Raw genomic sequence first — 24,626 nt, 5'->3', positions numbered from 1 at the left:
TCTAAATGTGTTGCACGTTTAGTTTCAGGCAATGATTAACTGTGGAAGACTTTGTACTGATTCTTTCATATGCAAAAAGGCAAACTGTTGCCATATTGTAAAAAGTTCTTACATCACCCAGCCCCATCATGATACGCAATAATGCAACTAAATAATTAAAAATATTTTCAAAAATTAAAACTGAATCTCATATAATATTCTATCTACGGAATATGTCTGAATTATTTCTAGGTTCAATAATTTTGTGTGAATAAATAGAGTTTTGGTGAGAAGCTTAACAGAAACCTTGAGCTTTGACAGCGGCTACGTGTTGCACACACAGACTGTATGGTTGCACATGGATCGGATTGGTCAAAAGCGCTTTTTATTGCAGTTTGGGTGCCATACAAGCTCAAATAAAATACAAGCAAAGCAATGCTTCTTCATTCAAAGGTTAAAATGTTGTCTGTGCCGTTTTAATTTGGTGTTTTTGGTCCTCTTTGTCCACTTTCACTGAAAAGCCCAATCAGGGATGGGAGTTGAAAATTAGCTTAATTCAATAAGCAATACATCAGATGTTTTCTATGATAAATGCATGGTCCCTGATCAAATAAGTAAACACTTTTTAAAATGGAACTCAACTAAAAGGACTTGCTTTAAGCCTTTCAAGCTTCCCTGAATCTTTATACAATTTTATCGACATATGAAGCTCAGGAAGCTCTGCACCATTACAATCATATCAGAATGAAACTAAGCTCAAATTAAGAGTCTTCAGTAACTGAGGACAAGAAACAAACATTTGAAGGTAACATAACAGCAGAGAAACTGCTAAAAAAAATAATAATAAAATAAAAGAACAGTACAGCACTGTATACACCTATGCTGTGATGGGTTATTCTCAAAATCATCAAGTTTCTTACATTTAAAACAGCTATTGATTATTCAATATGAGATCTGTACCACCACAAAACCTTCTCATTTTATAGTTTCATCTTTATGGGAAGCCGATTACACGATCTCTGGTTTTATGATCAATTCAGGGCTGTTAAGGGAGAAAAGGTATCAAGAAAAGGCTCACCTGAAAGATGAGCAGCAGTTGAAGCACATGATGGTGGCACATTCATTTTCATTAATTACTGACAATAAATTAAATGTATTAAGGTGCATATGCACATTTAAAGAGGGCAGAGACAGAAGGCAAACTGACTCAGCAGGAGGGAATAGTCAGGAAAAGTTGAATATCTGAAAGCAACGCAGGACTACTGACAGCATCTTATTTTAAACTGGAAGCTCGTGCCTGAATGCTTGTTTTTAAGACATCATAAATTGATGCATATCATATGCAAACACACACCAGAGCAGCTGCTGTTCGGTTCATCTGCAGGATTTACATTTTCACCACAAACTTTCCTTCAGAGATGCTGTTTAAGAGAACGTCGAGTGGTTTGTTTGTTTGTTTGTTTGCCAGCTTCTGAGATTCCATCGACGAGGAACCATGACAGCATTTCTTTTAATTTTGGCTGAACAAAATCTGAAGCTTGACGACGCTTTGATATTTACCCTAATCTTTCCGCTGCTAATGTTATCAAACGGACGAAGCCAACTTTAGCGGAAAGATAACTTAACAGAGAGTAAATTTTGTTGTTTGACAAAATAAAAAAACAATAACAGCACCAAAGTTGAGGGATTAAACTTCAGAAAACAATAAAATAATCGTAAAACTTACTGAAATTATTCCTGGAGGTCAAACTAAAGCTTCGCTCTTCTTCGACGCAGGTGAGTCTAATTAGTGTTATGTGAGCTGTGCTGCGTTCAGGAATGCTGGGAAATTTGGAAGTTATTCATTATGTAACGTTTGGATAGACTTCAGGGGCGACCTTTATTCTCATGTTGAACATTAGAAAACTGCATTTATATAGTTTCGAGACAAGACAGTTTTTAAAATGAGACCAGCTAAGCTGATTTATCAGTACTGTACAAGGGTTGGACAGTGTCATAATTTTTCAAATTGAATGACAATGAAGTAGACAAACCTAGTAATATTTCACAGCTAATAAATCAATGTCTGCCATAACTGGTTTTATAACGTATAATGTTTTGACATTTTGCTGAAATCACTGGCACTAAAATGTCGTCTGTTTAAGCCAGTGTGTTGACGGTGAGGAGGAATATTTTATTGATTTTCATGTTGAACAATGGGGCAATTATTGAGACAAGGCTAATTTTAAAATGCAATTAGCTAAGCTGATATATCTAAATTAAACAAGGGTTTGACACTGTCACAGAATTATTTAAGTCTATTGACAGTGAAGTAAACAAACCTAGTAATATTTAACAGCTAATAAATCTATCTCAGCATATGAAGCAGCATCAGCAGCATATGTAATCACATGATGGCTGAAATAACTGATGTTATATAATGTTGTGCCAATTTACTGAAATTGCTGGCATTAAAATGTCATCCGTTTCTGAGGCAGTGTGTTGTCGGTGAGGCTGAATATTTTGGTTCACTTCACCTTCAGGTAGTTGTGCAGCTTGACTGCTCATTTTCACCAAGCTTCCCCAGAGAACAATATGAATATAAAGACAAAGTCAAGGTCAAGAATTGCTCTATAATTGCTTCAAAGAGCATAATATTTGAATGTTTTTGGCCATTTGTGACAAAAGTTACAGCTGTGAGATCAGTAAGTGATGTGGAGTGAACCAGCAAGGTGGCAGCTTTTTATGAGGCTGACCTTGAAACCAGCATTATGCAACATAATCTTTTAAGTATCTAAAGTGATTCAGCTGCTAAAGTATCAACAATGATTCATCTCTCCAATTATTCCTCTTCACTGCACCTCTTCGCTATACATCCTCCATTGTATTAGCAAGTGACCTCAGTCCACTTTTACTGAAGCTGAGACACATAAATGGGTCTGTGAGTGTTTCACAGTGAAATGCTGGACCTCATTTTCACCTCTGATGGAGAATACTTGTGAATACAAGTGGATATTCAGACACTAAGATGTCTTAAAAACAGCTTCTGACAGGTTTAAAAGCTGATGTGTGTATCCACATTTCTGTATCAGCTCAGCCCAGAGATAATCTTCTCATACTACACAGCACACTTATCTATAAAGAGTCAGTTTATTTTTCAGCAATTTGGTATGACAAGGAAAATGTGAAACCTTTGTGGCTTTTTCCCCATTTGAAATCCAAACAAAAAGATTGATTTGAGAATGTAGGAAGCAACATCTTGGGAATGCTGCAGTGAAGGTGCTTTTAAAATCAGGCACTCATAATGTGTCTTTTCACAATAAAATATTTTTATATTTATGGATATTTTTTAATTGGGAAAGTCAGTGATGATTGGCTTAAAACCTTCAGTTAAACCAATTTGCAGGCTTCCAGGGTTGGACTGAGCTCATTTTGCTGATTAATGAATATCTTCTGATGTTTTCACAATCAAAATACTTGAGCAGTGTAAGAGAGGTAAGAAAATATCAAATCTTCAATATTTCTCATACGTGAGGTTCCATCCCTCATGATACCTTATTTTATATAAATTTTTGTGTCTTGCTTGGGTATACAGAGTATTTTGTTGAAATCAAACACATCCTGGGCCAAATAGTTCTATTAGAGACTAATACCAGGAGGGTATTATAAAAATGCAAAGACATGTCAAAGAAAAACTTCCTACAGCACTTGAATGTCAGGCTTTTGTGAGAACCCAGAAGGCACAGCGAGTAAACAGTTGTTTGCCTGTTCAGTGACTAAGGTAAACAAAGAGAAATCTTTGTGTTTGATGTTCGTGTTTTTCTGCACCCCTGTCTCCTCCAGTGAAGCATTTGAATAAAAGACGGTGGCTACTGAGCTGACCCGAGCATCGCTGGAGCCAAAACAGCAGGCCCATTCAGGAGGAAATGCAGGGATTTTGCTTAGAGCTTTCTGGCTGATAGCTTTCTTTGCTTTGGAGTATAATGACATGACTATTTAAGGTGTTTTTCATGAAAGAAACAGATTTGCTTTTTCTAAAAAGGAAAGATTTCTTTTCAGGGGTTTGTTTTGCTTGTATTTTGAAAACAACAACTGAGGAGAGAGAAAAAGAGGATGACATGCAGCAACGGGACTCTGCAACCTCCAGAAACTTTTAATTCTGCTTTTGTTGAAGAACAAAACACTAATTTTTACGTGTAAAATTCAAATGGGAATTTGTATTAAGGCGACAGTTAACTTCTATGTGTAACTGAAAAAAGTAAAAAGATCGTGAGACTTTTCTGACATCTGCCTGACAGAATAAGCAGTCTTTGTCATGTGTACATTAAAGAGCTTCCCATCAGAAGTGATCGCTGAAGGCTTCCTTCCCTCACATCTTTTCCGTTCCTGCCTGCCAGCCTTCAAACACACTTTTTCAAGCTGCGTGGCTTCAGGGCTGCTTCCTTACCTCGTCCTGAAGTTAGCCGGGTGTGGATGCCCATCATACAAAGATAAAAAGTCATATTCCTCCTCCACGGCGAAAGATTGAAAAACTATATGAATCCTGGTCCCCTCCTCTGCAACAATCACCCAGGTACAGTTCGCTCCATTTGGATATCCATATGGAAACCCTGGGCTTTCTATCGTCCCATTCCTCCCTTTTAAAGTGCCTCCACAAGTGTGGATAAAACCTGAAGAGAAAGAGAAAATCAAATCATTAAATGCATATAATGAGTGTGACACTCAGCTGAAGAGAAGAGAAAAAGTAAAATATTTAACAACACAGGAACTGAGGGAGTAAATTGTAAGTGTTATTACAGAAAATGTAATTCATTTTGACAAACTTTGCTTGGTTAAAGCATCCAAGCAGCAATAAATAAACTGAATGGCTTTAACATTTTTAAACAGGCCTGTACAGACGCTATTCCCAACCACATTTTATTGTAACAACTCCATGCAATCTGTAAAGTTCAGGTGCAATATTTCTTCAACGGAGAACAAATTGTTCAGAAAATCCGCATTGTTCTCAGCTGGCAGAAGTTGTGAGGGAAACCTGGCAACCAGCTGACTAACAGCCAAGATTTGTGTTTCCATTTATGTTTCGTGTTACCCTTCAAATAAAAAAAAGAAAAACCTACAACACCTGCTGCTGTAATAGCGTGAGGAAAAAAAGCATAATTAGGGATGTTTTATCAAACACAAAGCTTCTGATGTGTCATTACTGCCACATATTTTGTAGATTTGCAGAGAACTCCAGAGACAACAAACAGGGTCTTCCAATTTGGTACCTCAAGCTTTTAACAGTCACCCTGCACTAGATAAATCTCTGCACTTTGATGCACCTGGCTCGCTGAAAATCAATACCCCTGACATATCAGGTTACATTAGGCCCCGCCATCACTGTCAAACTACGATAATCTGCTCGGCCTACCTTTATGGTGTTGATGTAAATGAGCATACCTGTCACAGCTAAGTGACCCGAACATACAAAAACATCATCTGTAAGGCATTTACGCAACACCTGTTTTCCCACAATCACACCTTCCATGTTCCCTCCACACTCCCACGAACAGTACATGAACGTGCTCAGTGCAGAAGAAGAGTGCCCTTTCTATTTGAGGCTATCTTGCTTGTTGTCTAATGAAATGCAAGCTTTAATTAAGATGCATGGTATATCCCCCACAATTTACTCCTAGTGTAATTAGCTTTTCACACTTGCTAGGTAAAGGATGTTTTGCATAGTGTTGGTTAATGCACACTTGCCGCAGTTTGGGGAAGAAAAGCAGAACACATGACTCACTTGGCAGCTTCTGCAACTCAAACGGCCTCCAACTAGACAGAAAGTCGTAATTTTTCCGAATAATATGTTCGCCTTGATGTGAGCAAACAGTCAAACTGTTAAACAGCGAAACAAACTGACAATTAATTTCCCTGTTGTCAAGCCGTTTCATTTCATTATTTTTTGACGAAGTCTGGCAACTGTTTGTTTCATTTAAAAAAAACAATTCTGTTATCACATACACAATAATCCACAGGAAGTTTTCCACAATCTGTACTCATATGGGTCCTGACCCACAGTCCCTGACAGAATGTGAACATCTTCATCTGTTTTTCACTAAACAGTCGCCAGCTCAGTTCACTCCTGTATGCTGTGATTAAGTGGCCTCACCTTATAGAAATTATAAGCACAGTTCGTTCATCCATTTCCAGACATAACCTTGTGTCTGCCACTCAAAAGACTACAAGGGATAAATTCTCACTGAGGTTTGTTGCATGTCTAAATTGCAATTATTTACGCCATCACCGAGCAAACAGGGTAATCAAGGCAAATGTGCACCTCTGATGTGCCGCCCACAGGGTCAGCGTGGCGCCACCCGAGACATGGTGCATCACAGCGTCTTTTGGCTCCTCTGGGGAATATATAAATAACCAGAACAGCACTCATCTATGATCCAACAAAGTTGTGAAGCTAAGTGGCAAAATTAGGGATTTTTGATGTCAGATGAGAAACTGCAATTTCACAGAGTGGCAACGAGTGTGTCTACCAAAAAACAGAGTATTTGTTATTGCTAAAGCCATCACACTTTTGATATTTAATGAACTGAAATGTTCTTTAAAAATGTTCATCTTGTTAGACACCTGATCTATTTATGGGGTTTCAACAATAAACCTTATGAGTGGCTGTGTTTAAAAAAAAGAAGGCTAAGAGCTAATGATGAGCACTTAGAGACCTAATGTCACCCATATTAACTCTTAAAATGGCCTTGAAAAAGAAATTTGAGGAAGACTTTTCCATTACTGAAGGTGATCCCACCTACAGTTGTGCAGTTGTAGTTTAGACTGAGTTCAGACTTAATTCATTTCGGTCAAATGGGGGGGATTAGATAATTATGAGGCCAGAAAATCATAACGTCACTGTTAGAATACTGATGTCCGACTTTATTTTCCTTTGAAAGTCACCTCATGCATTCTGATGAACATAATTATGAATGCATTTTACTCCAATTCAATTTTACCTGGCCACGACCACAGAACAATGCAGCCATAGCAAATAACATCAGGATAATAATGCTTTGTAACCGTCTGAGACGCTGGATCATTTAAAGGGAAAGTGCAAACAGTTATGCTTTGATTGTTTAAAAGGGCATTCAGTTCATTTTTATATATGAGGTTTAGTTTGTTTGTCATAAGGAGTACTACCATTACTAACAAAAAAATAAATAAAATTTAAAAAAATAACCCAAATGTTTTCTTTAAGGTTGTCTTGGTCTGGGCTTTGGCCCTAAATCTGCCTGTATTGTATACTGGTGAAATTTGAAGGAAGTAGTACTTTAAAGGTGCTGTTATGTTGCATTATGGGAAATTCCATTGTATAAGTCAGTCTGATACTTTGATGTGGACCATTTCTTTTCTTTTTTTTAAACATCTGTCCTCTGAATTCCCCAGTCTTGCGACAGTCATAGAAAAACTGTGACCTATGACCTTACAAAATACAAAAACATCTTTTCTTGTGGTAAATTTTAATCTATTGCAACAGAGGAAAGGTTGAAAGTACAAGAGTGGCAACACAAAGTTCCTTCAATAGGCTAGTTTCAAGTGGTTCTTCATCTATCAGAAATTTAAAGTCTACATTTAATAAGTTAATAACAAAGCTTCCTCAGACTGAAACCACATTCCTCCTACAGCCCTAAAGTCTCTATCTTTAAATACACGTGGTTTTGAAAACAGTCATCAGCTCAAACCAAACATTTCTCTAAAAATAACTAAACATATAAGTAATTGATTATGAAGAGCTGATTAGCATGTAAATAACTGATAACCTGTGAGCATACAGCTGAGTTTCTTTTCTCCTTCAGATGTGACTAGAGAATTATTACCAACACTTGATGTCATGTCTGCTCGAGTGAGATTGTTAATACAGCCGAGAGGGGAAAAAAATGAATCCAGAGACATTCAGTTTTAATCCGAATCGCATAAGATTGAAAATCAAGTAAACTCGACTTGAATTTTGGCGAGGTCACAGTGTACGTGCAGCTAACCACTGCAGGGCAAAATCAACTAAATCAATTGTGATTGAGGATACAGAAAAAGAAAATCTTGTGTTGGATTCATACTGATAGAATTTGAAAAAGCAAAAGTAGTTCTGGTTTTTGTTGATGCTGACTCTAGTATCTCCAGTATTGTAACTGCAGCAGACCTGCACCCATCGAGCTCAATTAGCCCCTGATCTATTTTGGTGTTTGTCAACCATTAGATGACTAATGTTGCCAACTATTCAGGGTGATGCTGTTTGTGTGAACTGCTTATCCGTGTTTGTGTGCTTGATTGTCCTGATGTCCTGGGGATGACAGAACAGATGCTCATTGCCAAGATATCTGTTTCCCTCTTTCCATGTCTCTCTCACACTTGCTCCTCCTCAAATCTATGCATTCCTTTCATCCTTCATTATCCCTCTCGCACCATCTGTACATTCCCATTTTTGTGTTCCTCAACCTCTTGTTTTTTCATCCTCTGTTTGTCTAAACTCTCCTTTTTGTATTCATGGCCTCACCAGCCAATTGTTTGCAGAATTTCTCTTTACATCTTTCTTTCCCTGCTCTGCCACTCTACCTCTCACCCCCCCATATCCATAGTATCCTTGTTTTCCTTTTTTCTAAAAGCTATCCGTTATAAATTGGAAACCCTCTTTTCAATGCTGTGAATCATACACGCTTGTAATATGTTAAGCACTGTCAGCTCCATAAAAGCTGTATCTATAAAAAGAGCGCTGCAAACATTCATCTTGATACTTCAAAAGAAAACGCGACAACAACACGTGCTTCCTTGTACAGGAGAGAGGACATGCATTAAATCCATTTATCACTTAGACCTACAGTCTGTCTTCTTTGAATTCCACTGTCACCACTCAGTTGCGTGCCCCGACCTCCATCATCACTTCAGTTGTGAAACACAATCCCCAGAGCTTTCTCCTTGCCCATGTTAGGGCCATGCTGCAGCGCTGCCCATAAATTGTGATGAGAAACCAAATTACCAACATGCTGTGATTGCACAGTGGGGAAAATACGGTTCAGAAATATGAATCAGTATCATAACGTACAAGTCTGGCAGAAAGAGGAGCCTCAGCAGGAGCCAGGCAGCCTGACAGACAGCCCAAGAATGGTCCCAGCTGTTCCTCAAATAGTTACATTTAGCCCTGGCCTTTTGAATATACACAAAAATGCCATATTTTACCACAACACCACACCTCTGATGCTGAAAACAGATAGTTACTTGCCGAGCAAAAACACAGACTGAAAGATGACTGTTATCCTCCACTGTGATGAAATTTCTGAGGGAGTTTATCAATCTGAATTGTATGCGTGTGTGTTTGTGTGCGACTGCATGCATATTTATACATGTTGCTGGCCTCCACTAATGCAAAGGGTGCGAGCAAACTGCTGAATGTGATCCCTCTTCCTGCAGTGAATACAGAGATTTGGGGCAAAATGAACCAGTTAATGAACCACAGTGCCGCGTGGATGGAAAATATGATTGATTTTGTAAACAAAATACATTATGCATCATGGAGGGTATCCTATTATTTTCAAGGCCTAAACAAATTTGTAGCAGGCTAAATGGGTTATTTAAGGTTCACTGTAAGCATGGAAGAAGATGAGAGGCAGCATTTTGACCGTCCAGTACATGAACTGGTGAATAAAGGGATAGGTGCATCCTAAAAAGTAAACAGCCAATATGTTGTCCTCCACCATTATCACTGATTTGTATTGGGCCATAAAGAGGAACGATTATGGGCAGCAGGAGAGGGGAGGAGCAGTCATTTACTGCCATCCAAATTATTATGAGTGACAAACAGAGCGCTGGGTAACGGATGATTGCTGATAGGGGTGAAAGATTGCCCATCCCAATTGACTTTTTTTTGTTTGTGTTTAAATGGACCGTCATTAAATAGGCTTGGAAAACACACAATTACAGATTGACCTGCTTCTTTCAGACAGTTGCTTCAGGATCCAGCAGGCAGATTTACCTGCTGCTCTGCTGTAAAACTGGAGGATTCTGATGGGAAGCTGCAGCCCTTAGTTTGGCAAATGTATTGTGTTCCATTTACTATATTGCTGTTGAAGTGTATTAACTTTATCTGCTCTCTATTGTGCTGTATTTGTATTTTATCGACTCTGTATTGTCCCTGGTTGATGTGGCAGCCTGAACAAGACAATAAAGTTTATCTAATCTAACAAAATCCTGTGGCTCGCAGCAATCCATGTAATATTGAAATGAATGTTTTCCCCATCCTAATTAATGACGTTCGGAAAACTGCCAATTAAAGAAATGTTGCAGCGCCCCCTTCGGCGTCACTCAGCCTAAACTTCTTCCATTACGAAAGCAAATTTGCATTTTATTCTCAAAGTAGTTTTGGGTTGGAAAGTGAAGATTTCAGAAAAACAAACTGTAGCTCAGTCACTTGGAAACACATTAAAAAGTTTGTTCTTTGGTTCTTCTGTTGATAGTCAGCATGGGAGGACAAACAAACCAGCTCCAGTGGGTATTCTAAGGGACGATGCTTTGAAAAATTTGCAGTGTCCGAGAAAAGAATTCAACAGGATCAGAGTTGTATTATTGCATTACAGACATTTGACAGATGCTTTGGGACAAAGAGACTTGCATTTTATTCCCACACATACACACATCTAGTTCTGTAACCAGTGGGAACATGTCATGAGCTGAAGCTCAATGAGATGAAGTGATTTCAGCTTTCTTTCGAGCTCTGACACAGTTGTAAGACAATTTAAGCCCAACTGTTCCTCGTTTCCTTAAAAAGAGCTCCGCTTTTCAGCAAGAGATACCCTACTGCAGAAAGCTGTAATTCATTAAGTTCTTATTGTATATAAATTGGTGCTGTGTTGAGGTTTCATTTACAGTTGTTTGGGACTTTATTCAGCAGAGCCTGCAACCGTATACAAGAGAATTAAGAGCACAACTGTGCAATACCCCGTACATTTGCTCCAGTTCAAAATTGCATCACCGCTCTATAATTTCATTCCTTTGAAGTTGAACAGTCGGATATTTGCTCTTGTGTTAAATTAAAAGCCAAAGATTTACTATATTAAAAAATGCAGATCCCACAGTAGATCCTCAGTGTAACATTAGCCAGTAAATGCTTCATTGTTGAGATTCAAGTCTTGTATTTTTTAAAATACTTCATATGTCCATCTTTATATGTGATGACAGATTCAGTCCTCATCAGTACTGGAAGATATCACATCTCCCGAAAAATTCTGCCAGTCTTAAGGGACTTTATTTCCTTTACCTGCTCTTTGCTTCAGGGGCTGTGTTGCTCTTGCTTTCTTCGTAAAAATACCCCAAAGGTGTTCTATTGGATTCAAGTCAGGCAGTTTACTTGGTCAGGTCATAGTTTTCACGTCTGTCTTCTCTGAAAAGTCTTGGCTGAATTTAGCAGTGCTCTTTGGATCATTATCATACTGGAATATTTCAATTCTGCCAACGGTCTGCAGACTAAGAAACATTCTGTCAGCCAGTATTTTGGTACATCAGACATTCATGGATCCGTGCATAAATGTCACATCTGAAACATGTTTTGCATCGTATCACCCTCCGAGGTCCGTGCTCCATTGCCAGGATTGTAGTATCTTTTCAGCGATGTGATCAGGCTCATCGTAGAATTTCTCGTCTTTGCATGTTCTTTGGTAAAGTTTAGTCTTGCAGCTTTGTGCCAAACAGTAAGCAATGTTTCCTGGATGCCATCTATAGTTGCTGACATTAAGCATTGCCTTTCACACTGTCTGAGATGTCACAGAAACTCTAATTTCTATTAATGACCCCTGTGCCAAGTCTGCAGCTGCAGCTCTGATTGGTTGGACTGTGACTCATTCTACACCTTGTGATTACTGCTGCAACTGTATTTTGCCTGATACTTACTTGGTAGCCAATCTCCCTCTATCCTTTTCAATCTTTGTAAAGTCTCATTCAAACTTTTCAGTTATTCTGGAAATTCTTTTGCATGTGCAGCCATGATGCAGTTACTGAGTAGAAATGAGCTGTAGTTCCAAAACTGAGAAGGTTCTGGTGTTCACAGTTCATTTTATAATTATGTTCATGGAGTTAGACTGTTCAGAAATCACTAAGAGTCAGAGATTCCAAACAATATATATATAAAAATTCATCTTTCGTACGATAAGTAACGTGATAAATTTTCTGACACCAGTTCTACCAATGGAGCATGGAGTATTTTCTTGCTCCTGTTGTGATGGTGAAGTTAAATGGACTGGAGTGCATCAACTCACCCCATGACCTACACCTCACACCAGCTGCTTTTGCTTCAAACAAAAACCAAGAGGACATTTAAAATTGAATGTTTTTGAATACGCCTTTCTGCATATTTTTATGTGTTCTTACATGGTACATATTAAGTTAATTCACAGGCTTTAATCACTGTAGGTTTAAAACAAAGGTTAGGTGCTGTATATGGTCTCGATCTGGAATGAAGATGGGCTTGTAAAAGTCCACAGGATTTAAGAATCAGACTATTTCCTGGGTAGGTGTTCTATAGGCCAGACAAGGAAGAATCTGGGGTGCCAGTGAAATCACAATATGAGGGATAACTTCTTCAGGTATCTTGCTCTAAGGCACCTCAGAGCCATTGTTGAAGCGTTTATTTGTTGAGAGAGAAGTGAACCTCCTCTGTTGGGCAGATATTCCCAGCTGGCACACAGAACTTTACCCTGTAAAAACATCTGCTCATCACTAGTGCTACGTTTCCTCCTCCCAGAACACAACACAAGATACTGAAGGTCATAAATGGGAAAAAAATAACAAAAACTGCACCCTCAAAATGAGGTTAAAAATAAAAATGGGAGTCACTAGTATAGAACAACTTGATTCTCTCATTCAGACACTCAACTCAGTATTCCCAAAGAAAGCCAGCTGATGGTGCTGAACCTTCTGAACCACCCTTCTCAACTGACAGAAGCACCAAAAAGCCTTCTCTTTATATAATCTTCTAGCCAGGCTGATTACCAACAGCCCACAGCTGAGCTCCACTTCACAGGTGCAGCTGATCTACCTGATGACTAGGGTGAGCTGAGACCTGGGCTGAATCCCAAACCGCCCCCTACACACTCCCCCTACACACTACCCCTCCGTTTGCACGTTCTCGCGGAGGGTCCTCCATATTAAGGGCCGTCCCAAACCACGCAGTGCGGAGGGGGAGTGGACTGTTCAGCCCTTAAATAGCGAGTCTGCATCGATGCTCACTCTGGACAACTTTTTCAGGAAGTGCAACGTCGAAATGGAGGAGGAAACAACATATCGATGTAAGTTCTACATGCGTCCATTATTTCTCCCACGCCTTTTTCACACTGACAGAACATCACAAAAAGAGTGGTGTAAAAACATAAATAAAAAGAAACAAATCTTCTTCTCTGCTGACATTTGATTTAATTGTGCACCCCCTGACACCTTAAAATTTGAACACAACTGACAGAATTCATTTATTCATTTGTTGGATTTGAAATGCCAGATAATAGGATTGGAAAACATGTGAGTGAAAAAAAGTGGGATGCTTTCGTCTTCTGGAAGCAGCAGCGATCCTTGTTAGTTGCAACCTGTGCCACAGCGCTACAGCCATGACAGTAGGCGTCTTCGTGTTACCATGGCGATGACGTCTTCCGTTTTCCGGTGAGGCAACAGGGCGTCTCATTCCTGACGATCGTATTTATACCCTCCCCCTTCAATAATAGGTGCCCTCCACAGCTGTGAGTGTGACTTCTTTTGGAGTGACACTCGGTAGTGGAGGGGGAGTGTGTAGGGGGCGGTTTGGGATTCAGCCCGAGTGTCACTCCAAAAGAAGTCACACTCGCAGCTGTGGAGGGCACTTTAATTGAAGGGGGAGGGTATAAATACGATCGTGAGGAATGGGACACCCTGTCGCCTCACCGGAAAACGGAAGACGTCATCGTCATGGTAACACAAAGACGCCTACTGTGCATGGCTGTAGCGCTGTGGCACAGGTTGCAGGCAATGATGTAGGGGCTACATTCTGCTTCAAATAATTTGAAGTCATCCCACATGTTTTCCAATCCTATTATCTGGCATTTCAAATCCAACAAATGAATGAATAAATGAATTCTGTCAGTTGTGTTCAAATTTTAAGGTGTCAGGGGGTGCACAATTAAATCAAACGTCAGCAGAGAAGAAGATTTGTTTCTTTTGTTTTATCTTTTTTCACCACTCTTTTTGTGATGTTCTGTCAGTGTGAAAAAGGCGTGGGAGAAATAATGGACGCATGTGGAACTTACATCGATATGTTGTTTCCTCCTCCATTTCGACGTTGCACTTCCTGAAAAAGTTGTCCAGAGTGAGCATCGATGCAGACTCGCTATTTAAGGGCTGAACAGTCCACTCCCCCTCCGCACTACGCGGTTTGGGACGGCCCTTAATATGGAGGACCCTCCGCGGGAACGTGCAAACGGAGGGGTAGTGTGTAGGGATAGTGTGTAGGGGGCAGTTTGGGATTCAGCCCTGGTTTTGTTCAAGGGAAAAAACTTTCCATACCAATCCATAACACTAGATTCCTCATAAGGCTGTTTTCAAGGTAAATGTTTCATTCAACACTTTGTTTTTTGTTTGTATCACATCTCTTGTCCGAAGACTTTCATTTTACTGGTTACAGAGGCCCATGGTGCAGGAAAGTTCTCATGAGAGAACTTTCCCTATGTCACATTAGCACCAAAAATGGAAAACTATGGTCCTTCTACTCACTTCAACAACAAGGTGGACGTACTGCTAAGAGTGTGTCCAACTACACACACCATCAGCCATGTTGAAGACATAAAGTCATTATTTGAGCTCTTCATATAACCATGAATTAAAAATATTGTACTTGAGATGATAATTTTAGAGGGGAGACATGTAGTTGGAAAGATTTGGATGTGATCAACTCGTAAGCCTACATTGGCATCCTCATTCTGGCAGGAGTTCACAAGTCAAGTGTCTCCCACATGCCCACACCATGAGATGCATCAAAGTTTTCATGGGAATAGTTGTTTTCCCCACTCCCCTGTTATGTATCAGTTCAAAAGTACCAACTGTGAACCTGCAGGTGTGGGGATGTTAGGTCACACAGACAGACAAGTTTTACAGCTAAAGCAACTTGAGGTCAAATTGACCCCAGAGGACCACCAATGTGTGTAATATGTGTTCAGCACATTGAAACAAGATCATCCTGATAATTTTATGCTTAAACAACTGTCCCCGCCGGAATAGGAAAAGTCATGAAATATGAAGCAAAGAAAAATCTAAAAACTATTATTTTTTGAATGATAAACATTTAATGGGGTCAGATTGACCCCAAGGATAATAGGATGGTTAAACAGTATTCATTTTTGACAGCTTGATCAATATTTGTGCAATACCTCTGTCACTGAAATAACAAATGCTCTTTTAGATCTATTTTACATTGAATTTTTTGCAGAAAGTTACTTTTGTATTGGGTTGAATACAATCCTTTTTTAAAAATGCAATTTTGATCCCCATTTTTTCCCCCTATGGTCATAGCCCATATACATTTTATGTCTAACTAATTAATCCTGTCTCTCAAAAATACATTTCTCTACAACTAAACAAACGTCTCAATGCCATTTTGAAAGAAACAAGTTTTCCTCCCACAGGTTTGAGCCCAGTACAGGATGTTCACCCACTGGTCAAAGGTTCACATCTTCCATGGGAACAATATTATTAAATTTAAATATAATTTTAACTTGTTGTTTGTTGGCACCAAAACTACTTGGCTAGATTTTAAAATCTAATTTAATGCAAATAGCTTGGATTATAATACATATTTTTGCAAGACGTTTGAAGCTTTTTCTCTATTTTTTGGGACACCTGGATGACAAAGCCAGCCCTGTCTAATATATATGATTGGTTGCCTGAAAAGGAGCAAAAGTAAAGCAACAGAATAAACAGAGAATGGCAATGGAAAAGTATCGATTTTTTTTTTTTTATAAAGCCCCTTCTTTTCACTTACTTTTGGCATGTTTTGTTTTCTTTCTCTGCTCAACAATCCATTGCCTCGTGAATGATTGCAGTGTTTGCTTAGTCAAGGACATGTCTTGCTTCGGACGGCGTTTCATCATCATTCGCGATCATGGCCATATCACAAACAGAGGAGCAGGCAACAGCACCACATCTAGCCATGAAAGTTAAAGCACAAAAAAGAAAAGCCAGCATTCATTTGCACCTGACCTTAAAGGTGAGTCAGCCAGTATAGAGATATCCATCACTGAGGCTTGGTTTCAGAGCAGTGACTGTAAAGATGGAGCTCTTACCAAACAAAACAAAGGTCAACAAATATCCTGCTACGCTTCATTTGCTGCAAAGTTCTGGTTTTGTTGCTGCATCCACACCCCTTGTAAAATATCACAGAGCAGTGTTATACAGTCCTGATGAGACCGAGTGCTGATTGTAGAAATTCCAGTTTTCCAAAGACAAATGAAAGCATCGCAGGGAAACAACTTTAAATACAGTCTTAACACTAATGTGATGTGAGTAAAATTCAATCCTAAATGAAATTGAAGTTGACGTTTTTGATGAGGACTGTTGTGACGTGAGCATTATTACATTAATCTAATCAGAATAAGAGCAAGAGCTATGCTCCCACCAGCGATCGATGTTCCTAATGTTGCATTTATTTTGAAAGAGATTTCTGCTCTGACGAACACTTCCGCCCCAGGCGTTGTGGTTATGCTCTTCCTCCAGCCGACAGAGATGTTAACAGACTAGCTCTGGTTTGAATGCTAAGTTTGCCAATGTTTATATAAAGTGCAACTTCGGCCACGACGTTGTCGAGTGGTTCTTTTTTACCACATATTTTTGGCGACGAGGTGAAACTTTTGTTTTTTGGACGTGTCGTCTCCGTTTTGTAGTTTTCTTAGCTATGCTAGGCTAAAGAGTGCTAGCTAGTTTCAGGCGGCTGTTACGAGCGACGCGCGGACGTGACAGTGCCAGGTGGGGAGACACGATCCGTTGCAGAGGTGCAGTAAAACCACGGCGAGCACAGTGTCGGCGGCTGCAGAAGAGCAGCTTGAGGAGGAGAGAGACGCACCGGTGGCTGCAGAGGAGTTGCGTGGAGATGGGGAGCCTCATGCTCGGATGGCTACTTTCGGGACTATCAGTGAATTTGTGGAGGGAAACGAGGACTGGACGGAATATGAGGAAAGGTTGGGACACTTTTTCAATGCTAATGGGATTACTGAAGAGGCTAAAAAGCACTCTATTCTCCTGAGTGCATGTGGAGCAAAGACTTATAAGCTGATAAAGAATCTGGCCACACCGCGGAAACCGGGGGACATCCCGTATGAGGAACTGGTCGCGCTCGTGGTGAATCACCACAATCCAAAACCGTCTGTGATAGTCCAACGCTTCAAGTTTCACAGCCATTTCAGGAAGCAAGGTCAGTCTGTAGCCAACTTTGTAGCTGAGTTACGGCAGCTGTCAGAGCATTATGATTTCGGGACAGTGTTAGATGATATGCTCCGTGACAGACTTGTGTGCGGCATTAATAATGATGCTATACAGCGCCGCTTACTGGGAGAAACCCCACCGTTGACTTTCAAGAAAGCCCTAGAGATTTCACAGGGGATGGAGATGGCTGCTAATAATGCCATGGACATTCAGAAAGGAAATGGCGGCGCACAGACAGTAGCAGTGCACCAAGTCAAGAGGGAGACTGTTAAGCATGCCAAGAGGGTGGAGTGTTTTCAGTGTGGGGGGACACACTATGCGAATGATTGCAAATTTAAAGACACTGTCTGCCATGTTTGTAGTAAAAAAGGGCATTTAGCTAAAAAGTGCAGAAGTTCAAAGGGGAAGGGAAAGCCTGGGCAGGGAAAAAGTCATCAGCCTCAAGCAACCACACACCACCTAGAGGAAGAGGGTGTGTGTTCCTACAACATGTTTGGGGTCGAAACAGACGAAGAACCACCTGAACCCTATTATGCTACAGTCAATGTAAAAGGGCGGGATATCACGTTCGAGATTGACTCAGGAGCTACTGCATCAGTCATCAGTGAGGAGACGTACAGGAGCACATGGGGGGATAATCTGCCTCCCCTCAGACGTTCACGGCTCAGACTCAGGACCTCACATCCCTCACATCCCATCCCTCACTTAGGGGTGATCTTTGTGGACATTGCAGCAGAGGGTCAAAAGGCAAAAGTCAGGTTGGTGATAGCGAAAGGCAGCGGGCCCAGTCTTTTGGTGCCGTGACTGGCTTCGCAAGATTCAACTCAACTGGCACGAAATAAAGTATGTGCACGCAACAGAGAACATTCTGAAACAATACAGTGACGTGTTCAGAGACAAACTGGGCACACTGAAGGACGTGACAGTAAAGCTCTATGTGGACCCTGAGGCCATGCCTCGGTTTTTCAAGCCCAGATCAGTGCCCTATGCCATGAAAAGCAAAGTTGAGGAAGAACTGGGGCGGTTGCAGAAGCTGGGTATCATCGAGCCTGTCCAGTTTTCGAGGTGGGCGGCGCCCATTGTGCCAGTTTTGAAAGAAGACAAAACTGCACGGATATGTGGGGACTACAAGCTCACAGTGAATCAGGTCTCGAAGCTGGAGGAGTATCCCTTGCCACGCATAGAGGACCTGTTTGTGACCCTGGCAGGAGGCAAGCTCTTCACAAAGCTTGACATGAGCCAGGCATACCCAACCCGGTCTCACAAGGATTCGTGAAACTATCACGTAAATTAATCTATGGTTACGTGCGCACCAACACGATTTTCTCATGTTTTTCGTGTTGCTCACAACGAAATTCAAACCAATGTATTTCAAGCGGAGGACTTTTCATGCCACTCAGAACGTATTTCAAACGAATATTTTTAATGTAAACGCGTTGCGAATCAAAGCGGAGGACTTTTCATACCACTCAGAACGTATTTCAAACGAATATTTTCAATGTAAAAGCGTTGCGAATCCAACGCTATATTTTGCATTACATCGTCCCATACATATAATGTGATGCCTTTATTTTTGCTGCAGGATTTGGGTATTTGAGATTAAAAAACGTTAGTGTTTGTTTGTTTGCAAACGGGTTGGATTTTGTTTTCATATCTGAGTCTTAATCACACCTGAATAGAACGTTTAATTAATCAAATATTCCTCGTGTGTCATGTTTCTCCTCGGTCTGATTTAAGCGAGTTACGTAGGGCATTTTGAATCGGTATATTATATTTTTAATGTAAAAGCATTGCGAATCCAACGCTATATTTTGCATTCGCAGGGGCCGGCAATTAGATGTGGCTTCGGGCCAAAATTTGTGTAAACATTATTCGGCGGTTTGACCGACGGGCCGGTGCGCTGGTATTTATTAAATAATTTTGATGAGTGGGTATCCGATGCCCGTATAGCTCAGCACGTTAAGCAGGTAACTCATGTACAAGAGCTGGTCTCGGACGCGGGTTCGATTCCGGTTTGCTTTATTATAATATTTTGGAAGTTTTTCATACACAAATGCAGATTTCTAAACGGACTGCTGTAAAACTTTTTAACATGATTGAAGATATCAAACTCATGGACAACTCCTAACCCATTGGACATTCATGCGGACAGACTCCTGTTTCAATTAAAAAAACAAAACAAACAAAACGTGCAGCACTTCGGCACCTTTCTTCTTCGGTGGTGTCTGTGTAAAACAATGTCCAACATGCAAACAGCACACCTAGCGCCATGAAGCACAAAATGCAGGTGTAAATCAATGGGGTGCTGAACATAGTAATATTCATAGCGGAAATAATAGATAATAATAATAATGATAGGTAATAGAATATTCTGAAATTAAGCTCGACTGTAGACAGGTATTTTGCAAACACTGTGAACACACACACACACACTAATATATGTTAGAGAAGCAGATAATGGCAGTAGAGTCAATTATTTTAATAATTTGAAGAGACAATATATGATTACGCTATATATACATATATAAACAAAATACTGACTAATGAACACATATTTCTATATAAAACTATATATATATATATATATATATATATATAAAATATCATTTTCTGACATATCTTTTTTAATATATATGTATGAATTATATTGATAGTCTATATGTGATTTATATAATAATTTTCTCTGATATATAACTTCTGTCTATTGTTTTATATAAAAATATGTGTTCATTAGTCAGTATTTTGTTTATATATGTGTATATAGCGTAATCATATATTGTCTCTTCAAATTATTAAAATAATTGACTTTGCTGCCATTATCCGCTTCTCTAACATATATTAGTGTGTGTGTGTGTTCACAGTGTTTGCAAAATACCTGTCTACAGTCGAGCTTAATATCAGAATATTCTATTACTGTTAATCCCACTATGAACATTAAAATACGCCGAACCATTTGTCCTGTATCATAGCTACATGTATGACGTTTGCAGCAAAAAAATTAAAAAACGCGTGAAAATCAGTTTAATATTCAGAGTTAAGATGGATTAAATGCGCTGTCAACGGCGCTGAGTGGAGCGGATGACCGGACCAAGATGGCGGCCCACCGCTCGTCAGCCCCAATAGGCAGTAGCGCTCGATGCGGCGTCTACTTTTTATTATGTCTATGGTGCTGAATGCTCTGGGAGCAAGTCTGCAGTGAAAACACTTTTGAAGGGGTCAAGGGTCACTAAATCAAGGTTCAAAGGTTCAAGGGTTCACTTTATTGTCGTATCATTCCACATTTGCACATGAAACAATATGAAATTTGACCCTGGTCCCAGTTTCAGCCATCAAAAAAATATAAAAACACTCTCATAAAGACAATATAAAGTATAAAGAGACACACTAATATATACAAATCTGCAACATAGATATATGTGCAGTGAACCAACAGTTTGTGCAATATTTAGTAGGTAAATGAATAAAGAGCCTAGTCCAGTAGTGCAGTGTGTGTGTGCTTGTGTGTGTATGTGGGGATGCGTGCATGCATGTGTATTTGCGGGGGAGAGGTGGTGATGATATGAAAACAGAGTCTACAACAGACCTGTTCAGTAGCCCGACAGCTTCGCGGAAGAAGACTTCAAATGAAGGAGACATTTTGTGCAACAAGTATCATAAAAGTCATTCCCAGTGGAATTCAAGTCTGATATTGTGTGGGAGCTATTCAGAGCAGTCACATGAAGCACTGTATCTGTTTTCAAGGGTCTAGCCCCACGGGAACCCGCGTTTTCAGGCAGTGAGGCCTGCTAGCAGTGATGCAGCCTGAGGCCTTCAGACATGTAAAAAAAATCCTGCTCGGTCATTTTTGGGTCTAGTGACACCAAATCGTACACGCTCCTAGTAGACCACCTCCTGACCTTGCATATTTTTTTTTCAGAGAGTTTACTCAAAAGGGCTCGATCATGGCCCTGTTTCTTACTCTACGGTTAACCCTTTAATGTCCAAATGCTTCAAAACGGGCTAAAAAGGTCAAAATCTCGCACAATCCTAAACCAATTTGGGACCAAACTGCACAGGTTCTATATACAGAGACTAATGTGAACGCTCATGCACGTTTTCAGACCTCCAGGAGCCCTGAAGAAGGAATGAGGGGCAAAAAAAAAAAAACACGTTTTTTTCAATAAATGTCCCTGCTTTTGCTCTCTGATTTTTCTTCTTGTAACACTCAGAAGCTGAACCTGGGATCTGGTACCTCTGAAACATCTAAAATCTAAATCCACTAGAACTGTTTTGCTAGCCCTCCCAACCGGAAGTAGCTCCAGGAACGACCGAGAGACTTGTGCTTCAAATCAATTGTTTACCAAGTGTCACCTGAATCACCCCTAAAAGTTCAGCTCATTTGATGCAAAATTACCGATTTGTGGGGCTTCATAGTCCAAAATGTCAAACTTTGACCCTGCGCCAGGGGTCACAGGGAAAGGGGTCACAAGAGGGACACCAAACCAGCACAGTCAGCTCCAAATATAGCCTAGTATAACATACTAAAAGATTCAGCCCCAGGGTCCCAGTAGAAAAATCTGACCAAGCTGTTCATGTTTGAAAATCAGGTCTTGTCAGACTGTTAAACCTGAGAGCCTTCTTGCCAGGTGAATTAGACCCTCACCCTAATTTTTTACCCAAACGGGACGAAATCTTAACCACAAGTACTAGGGCCCTCGGTGAGTCGGTATGTACAATTTCAGCCTCCTAGGTCAACAGGGGGCCAGATGGTACCATGTTGAAGTTTGGAGAATGGAGAGCACACCTACTCAGTCAATATTAGGTACCATCTGGCCCCCTGTTGACCTAGGAGGCTGAAATTGTACATACCGACTCACCGAGGGCCCTAGTACTTGTGGTTAAGATTTCGTTCCCGTTTGGGTAAAAAATTAGGGTGAGGGTCTAATTCCACTGGCAAGAAGGCTCTCAGGGTTTAAAAGCTGACAAGACCTGATTTTCAAACATGAACACTTGGGTCAGATTTTTCTACTGGGACCCTGGGCTGATCTTTTAGTATGTTATTATCTAGGCTATATTTGGAGCTGAACTGTGCTGGTTTGGTGCTCTGTGACCTTCCTGTGACCCCTGGCGCAGGGTCAAAGTTTGACATTTTGGACTATGAAGCCCCACAAATCGGTAATTTTTGCATCAAATGAGCTGAAACTTTTAGGGGTGATTCAGTGACCTTGGTAAACAATTGATTTGAAGCACAAGTCTCTCGGTCGTTCCTGGAGCTACTCCGTTTGGGAGGGGCTAGCAAAACAGTTCTAGTGGATTTAGATTTAGATGTTTCAGAGTACAATCCCAGGTTCAGCTCTCTGATGTACAGAAGAGAAATGAGAGCAAAAGACGGACATTTATGAAAAAAACGTGTTTTTTTTTTGCCCTCATTCCTTCTTCAGGGCTCCTGGAGTCTGAAACGTGAATGACGCTTCACATTAGTCTCTGTATATAGAAACCTGTGCAGTTGGTCCAAATGTGGTTAGGATTGTGCGAGATTTTGACCTTTTGTGCCCGTTTTGAAGCATTGGACATTAAAGGGTTAAACCGTAGAGTAAGAAACAGGGCCATGATCGAGCCCCTTTTGAGTAAACTCTCTGAAAAAAAATATGCAAGGTCAGGAGGTGGTTCTACTAGGAGCGTGTCACGAGTTGGTGTCCACTATGACCCAAAATGACCGAGCAGATTTTTTTTTTACATGTCTGAAGGCCTCAGGCTGCATCACTGCTAGCAGGCCTCACTGCTGAAAAACGCGGTTCCCGTGGGCTAGACCCTTGAAACAGATACAGTGCTTCATGTGACTGCTCTGAATAGTCCCACACAATATCAGACTTGAATTCCACTGGGAATGACTTTATATGACTACATGTTGCACAAATGTCTCCTTCATTGAAGTCTTCTTCCGCGAAGCTGTCGGCTACTGAACAGGTCTGTGTAGACTCTGTTTTCATATCATCACCACCTCTCCCCCGCAAATACACATGCATGCACGCATCCCCACATACACACACAAGCACACACACACTGCACTACTGGACTAGGCTCTTTATTCATTACCTACTAAATATTGCACAAACTGTTGGTTCACTGCACATATATCTATGTTGCAGATTTGTATATATTAGTGTGTCTCTTTATACTATATTGTCTTTATGAGAGTGTTTTTATATTTTTTGATGGCTGAAACTGGGACCAGGGTCAAATTTCATATTGTTTCATGTGCAAATGTGGAATGATACGACAATAAAGTGAACCCTTGAACCTTTGAACCTTGATTTAGTGACCCTTGACCCCTTCAAAAGTGTTTTCACTGCAGACTTGCTCCCAGAGCATTCAGCACCATAGACATAATAAAAAGTAGACGCCGCATCGAGCGCTACTGCCTATTGGGGCTGACGAGCGGTGGGGCCGCCATCTTGGTCCGGTCATCCGCTCCACTCAGCGCCGTTTGACAGCGCATTTAATCCATCTTAACTCTGAATATTAAACTGATTTTCACGCGTTTTTTAATTTTTTTGCTGCAAACGTCATACATGTAGCTATGATACAGGACAAATGGTTCGGCGTATTTTAATGTTCATAGTGGATTAACAGTAATAGAATATTCTGATATTAGCTCGACTGTAGACAGGTATTTTGCAAACACTGTAAACACACACACACTAATATATGTTAGAGAAGCGGATAATGGCAGCAAAGTCAATTATTTTAATAATTTGAAGAGACAATATATGATTACGCTATATACACATATATAAACAAAATACTGACTAATGAACACATATTTTTATATAAAACAATAGACAGAAGTTATATATCAGAGAAAATTATTATATAAATCACATATAGACTATCAATATAATTCATACATATATATTAAAAAAGATATGTCAGAAAATGATATTTATATATATATATATATATATATATATAGTTTATATAGAAATATGTGTTCATTAGTCAGTATTTTGTTTATATATGTATATATAGCGTAATCATATATTGTCTCTTCAAATTATTAAAATAATTGACTCTACTGCCATTATCTGCTTCTCTAACATATATTAGTGTGTGTGTGTGTGTGTTCACAGTGTTTGCAAAATACCTGTCTACAGTCGAGCTTAATTTCAGAATATTCTATTACCTATCATTATTATTATTATCTATTATTTCCGCTATGAATATTACCATGTTCA

The 24,626-nt window shown here is 40.0% G+C and overlaps 1 protein-coding gene across 6 annotated transcripts in view; it reads right to left on the bottom strand.

The window, feature by feature from the left end:
- The window catches only part of LOC110966116 (CUB and sushi domain-containing protein 3-like), a 241,430-nt gene that overhangs the window by 205,269 nt on the left and 11,535 nt on the right, over positions 1-24,626 (bottom strand). For all 6 annotated transcript variants that reach the window (XM_051956539.1, XM_051956535.1, XM_051956536.1 and 3 more), the window contains exon 2: positions 4,406-4,628. In XM_051956539.1, the coding sequence (XP_051812499.1) occupies positions 4,406-4,628 (223 nt within the window). The remainder of the gene's footprint in view (positions 1-4,405; positions 4,629-24,626) is intronic.

This window comes from Acanthochromis polyacanthus, chromosome 12 (assembly GCF_021347895.1).
Source record: "Acanthochromis polyacanthus isolate Apoly-LR-REF ecotype Palm Island chromosome 12, KAUST_Apoly_ChrSc, whole genome shotgun sequence".
In the NCBI taxonomy this organism is placed as follows: Eukaryota; Metazoa; Chordata; class Actinopteri; family Pomacentridae; genus Acanthochromis; species Acanthochromis polyacanthus.
The sequence above is the reverse complement of the archived record's forward strand: the minus strand, read 5'-3'. Positions and strand labels throughout refer to the sequence as shown.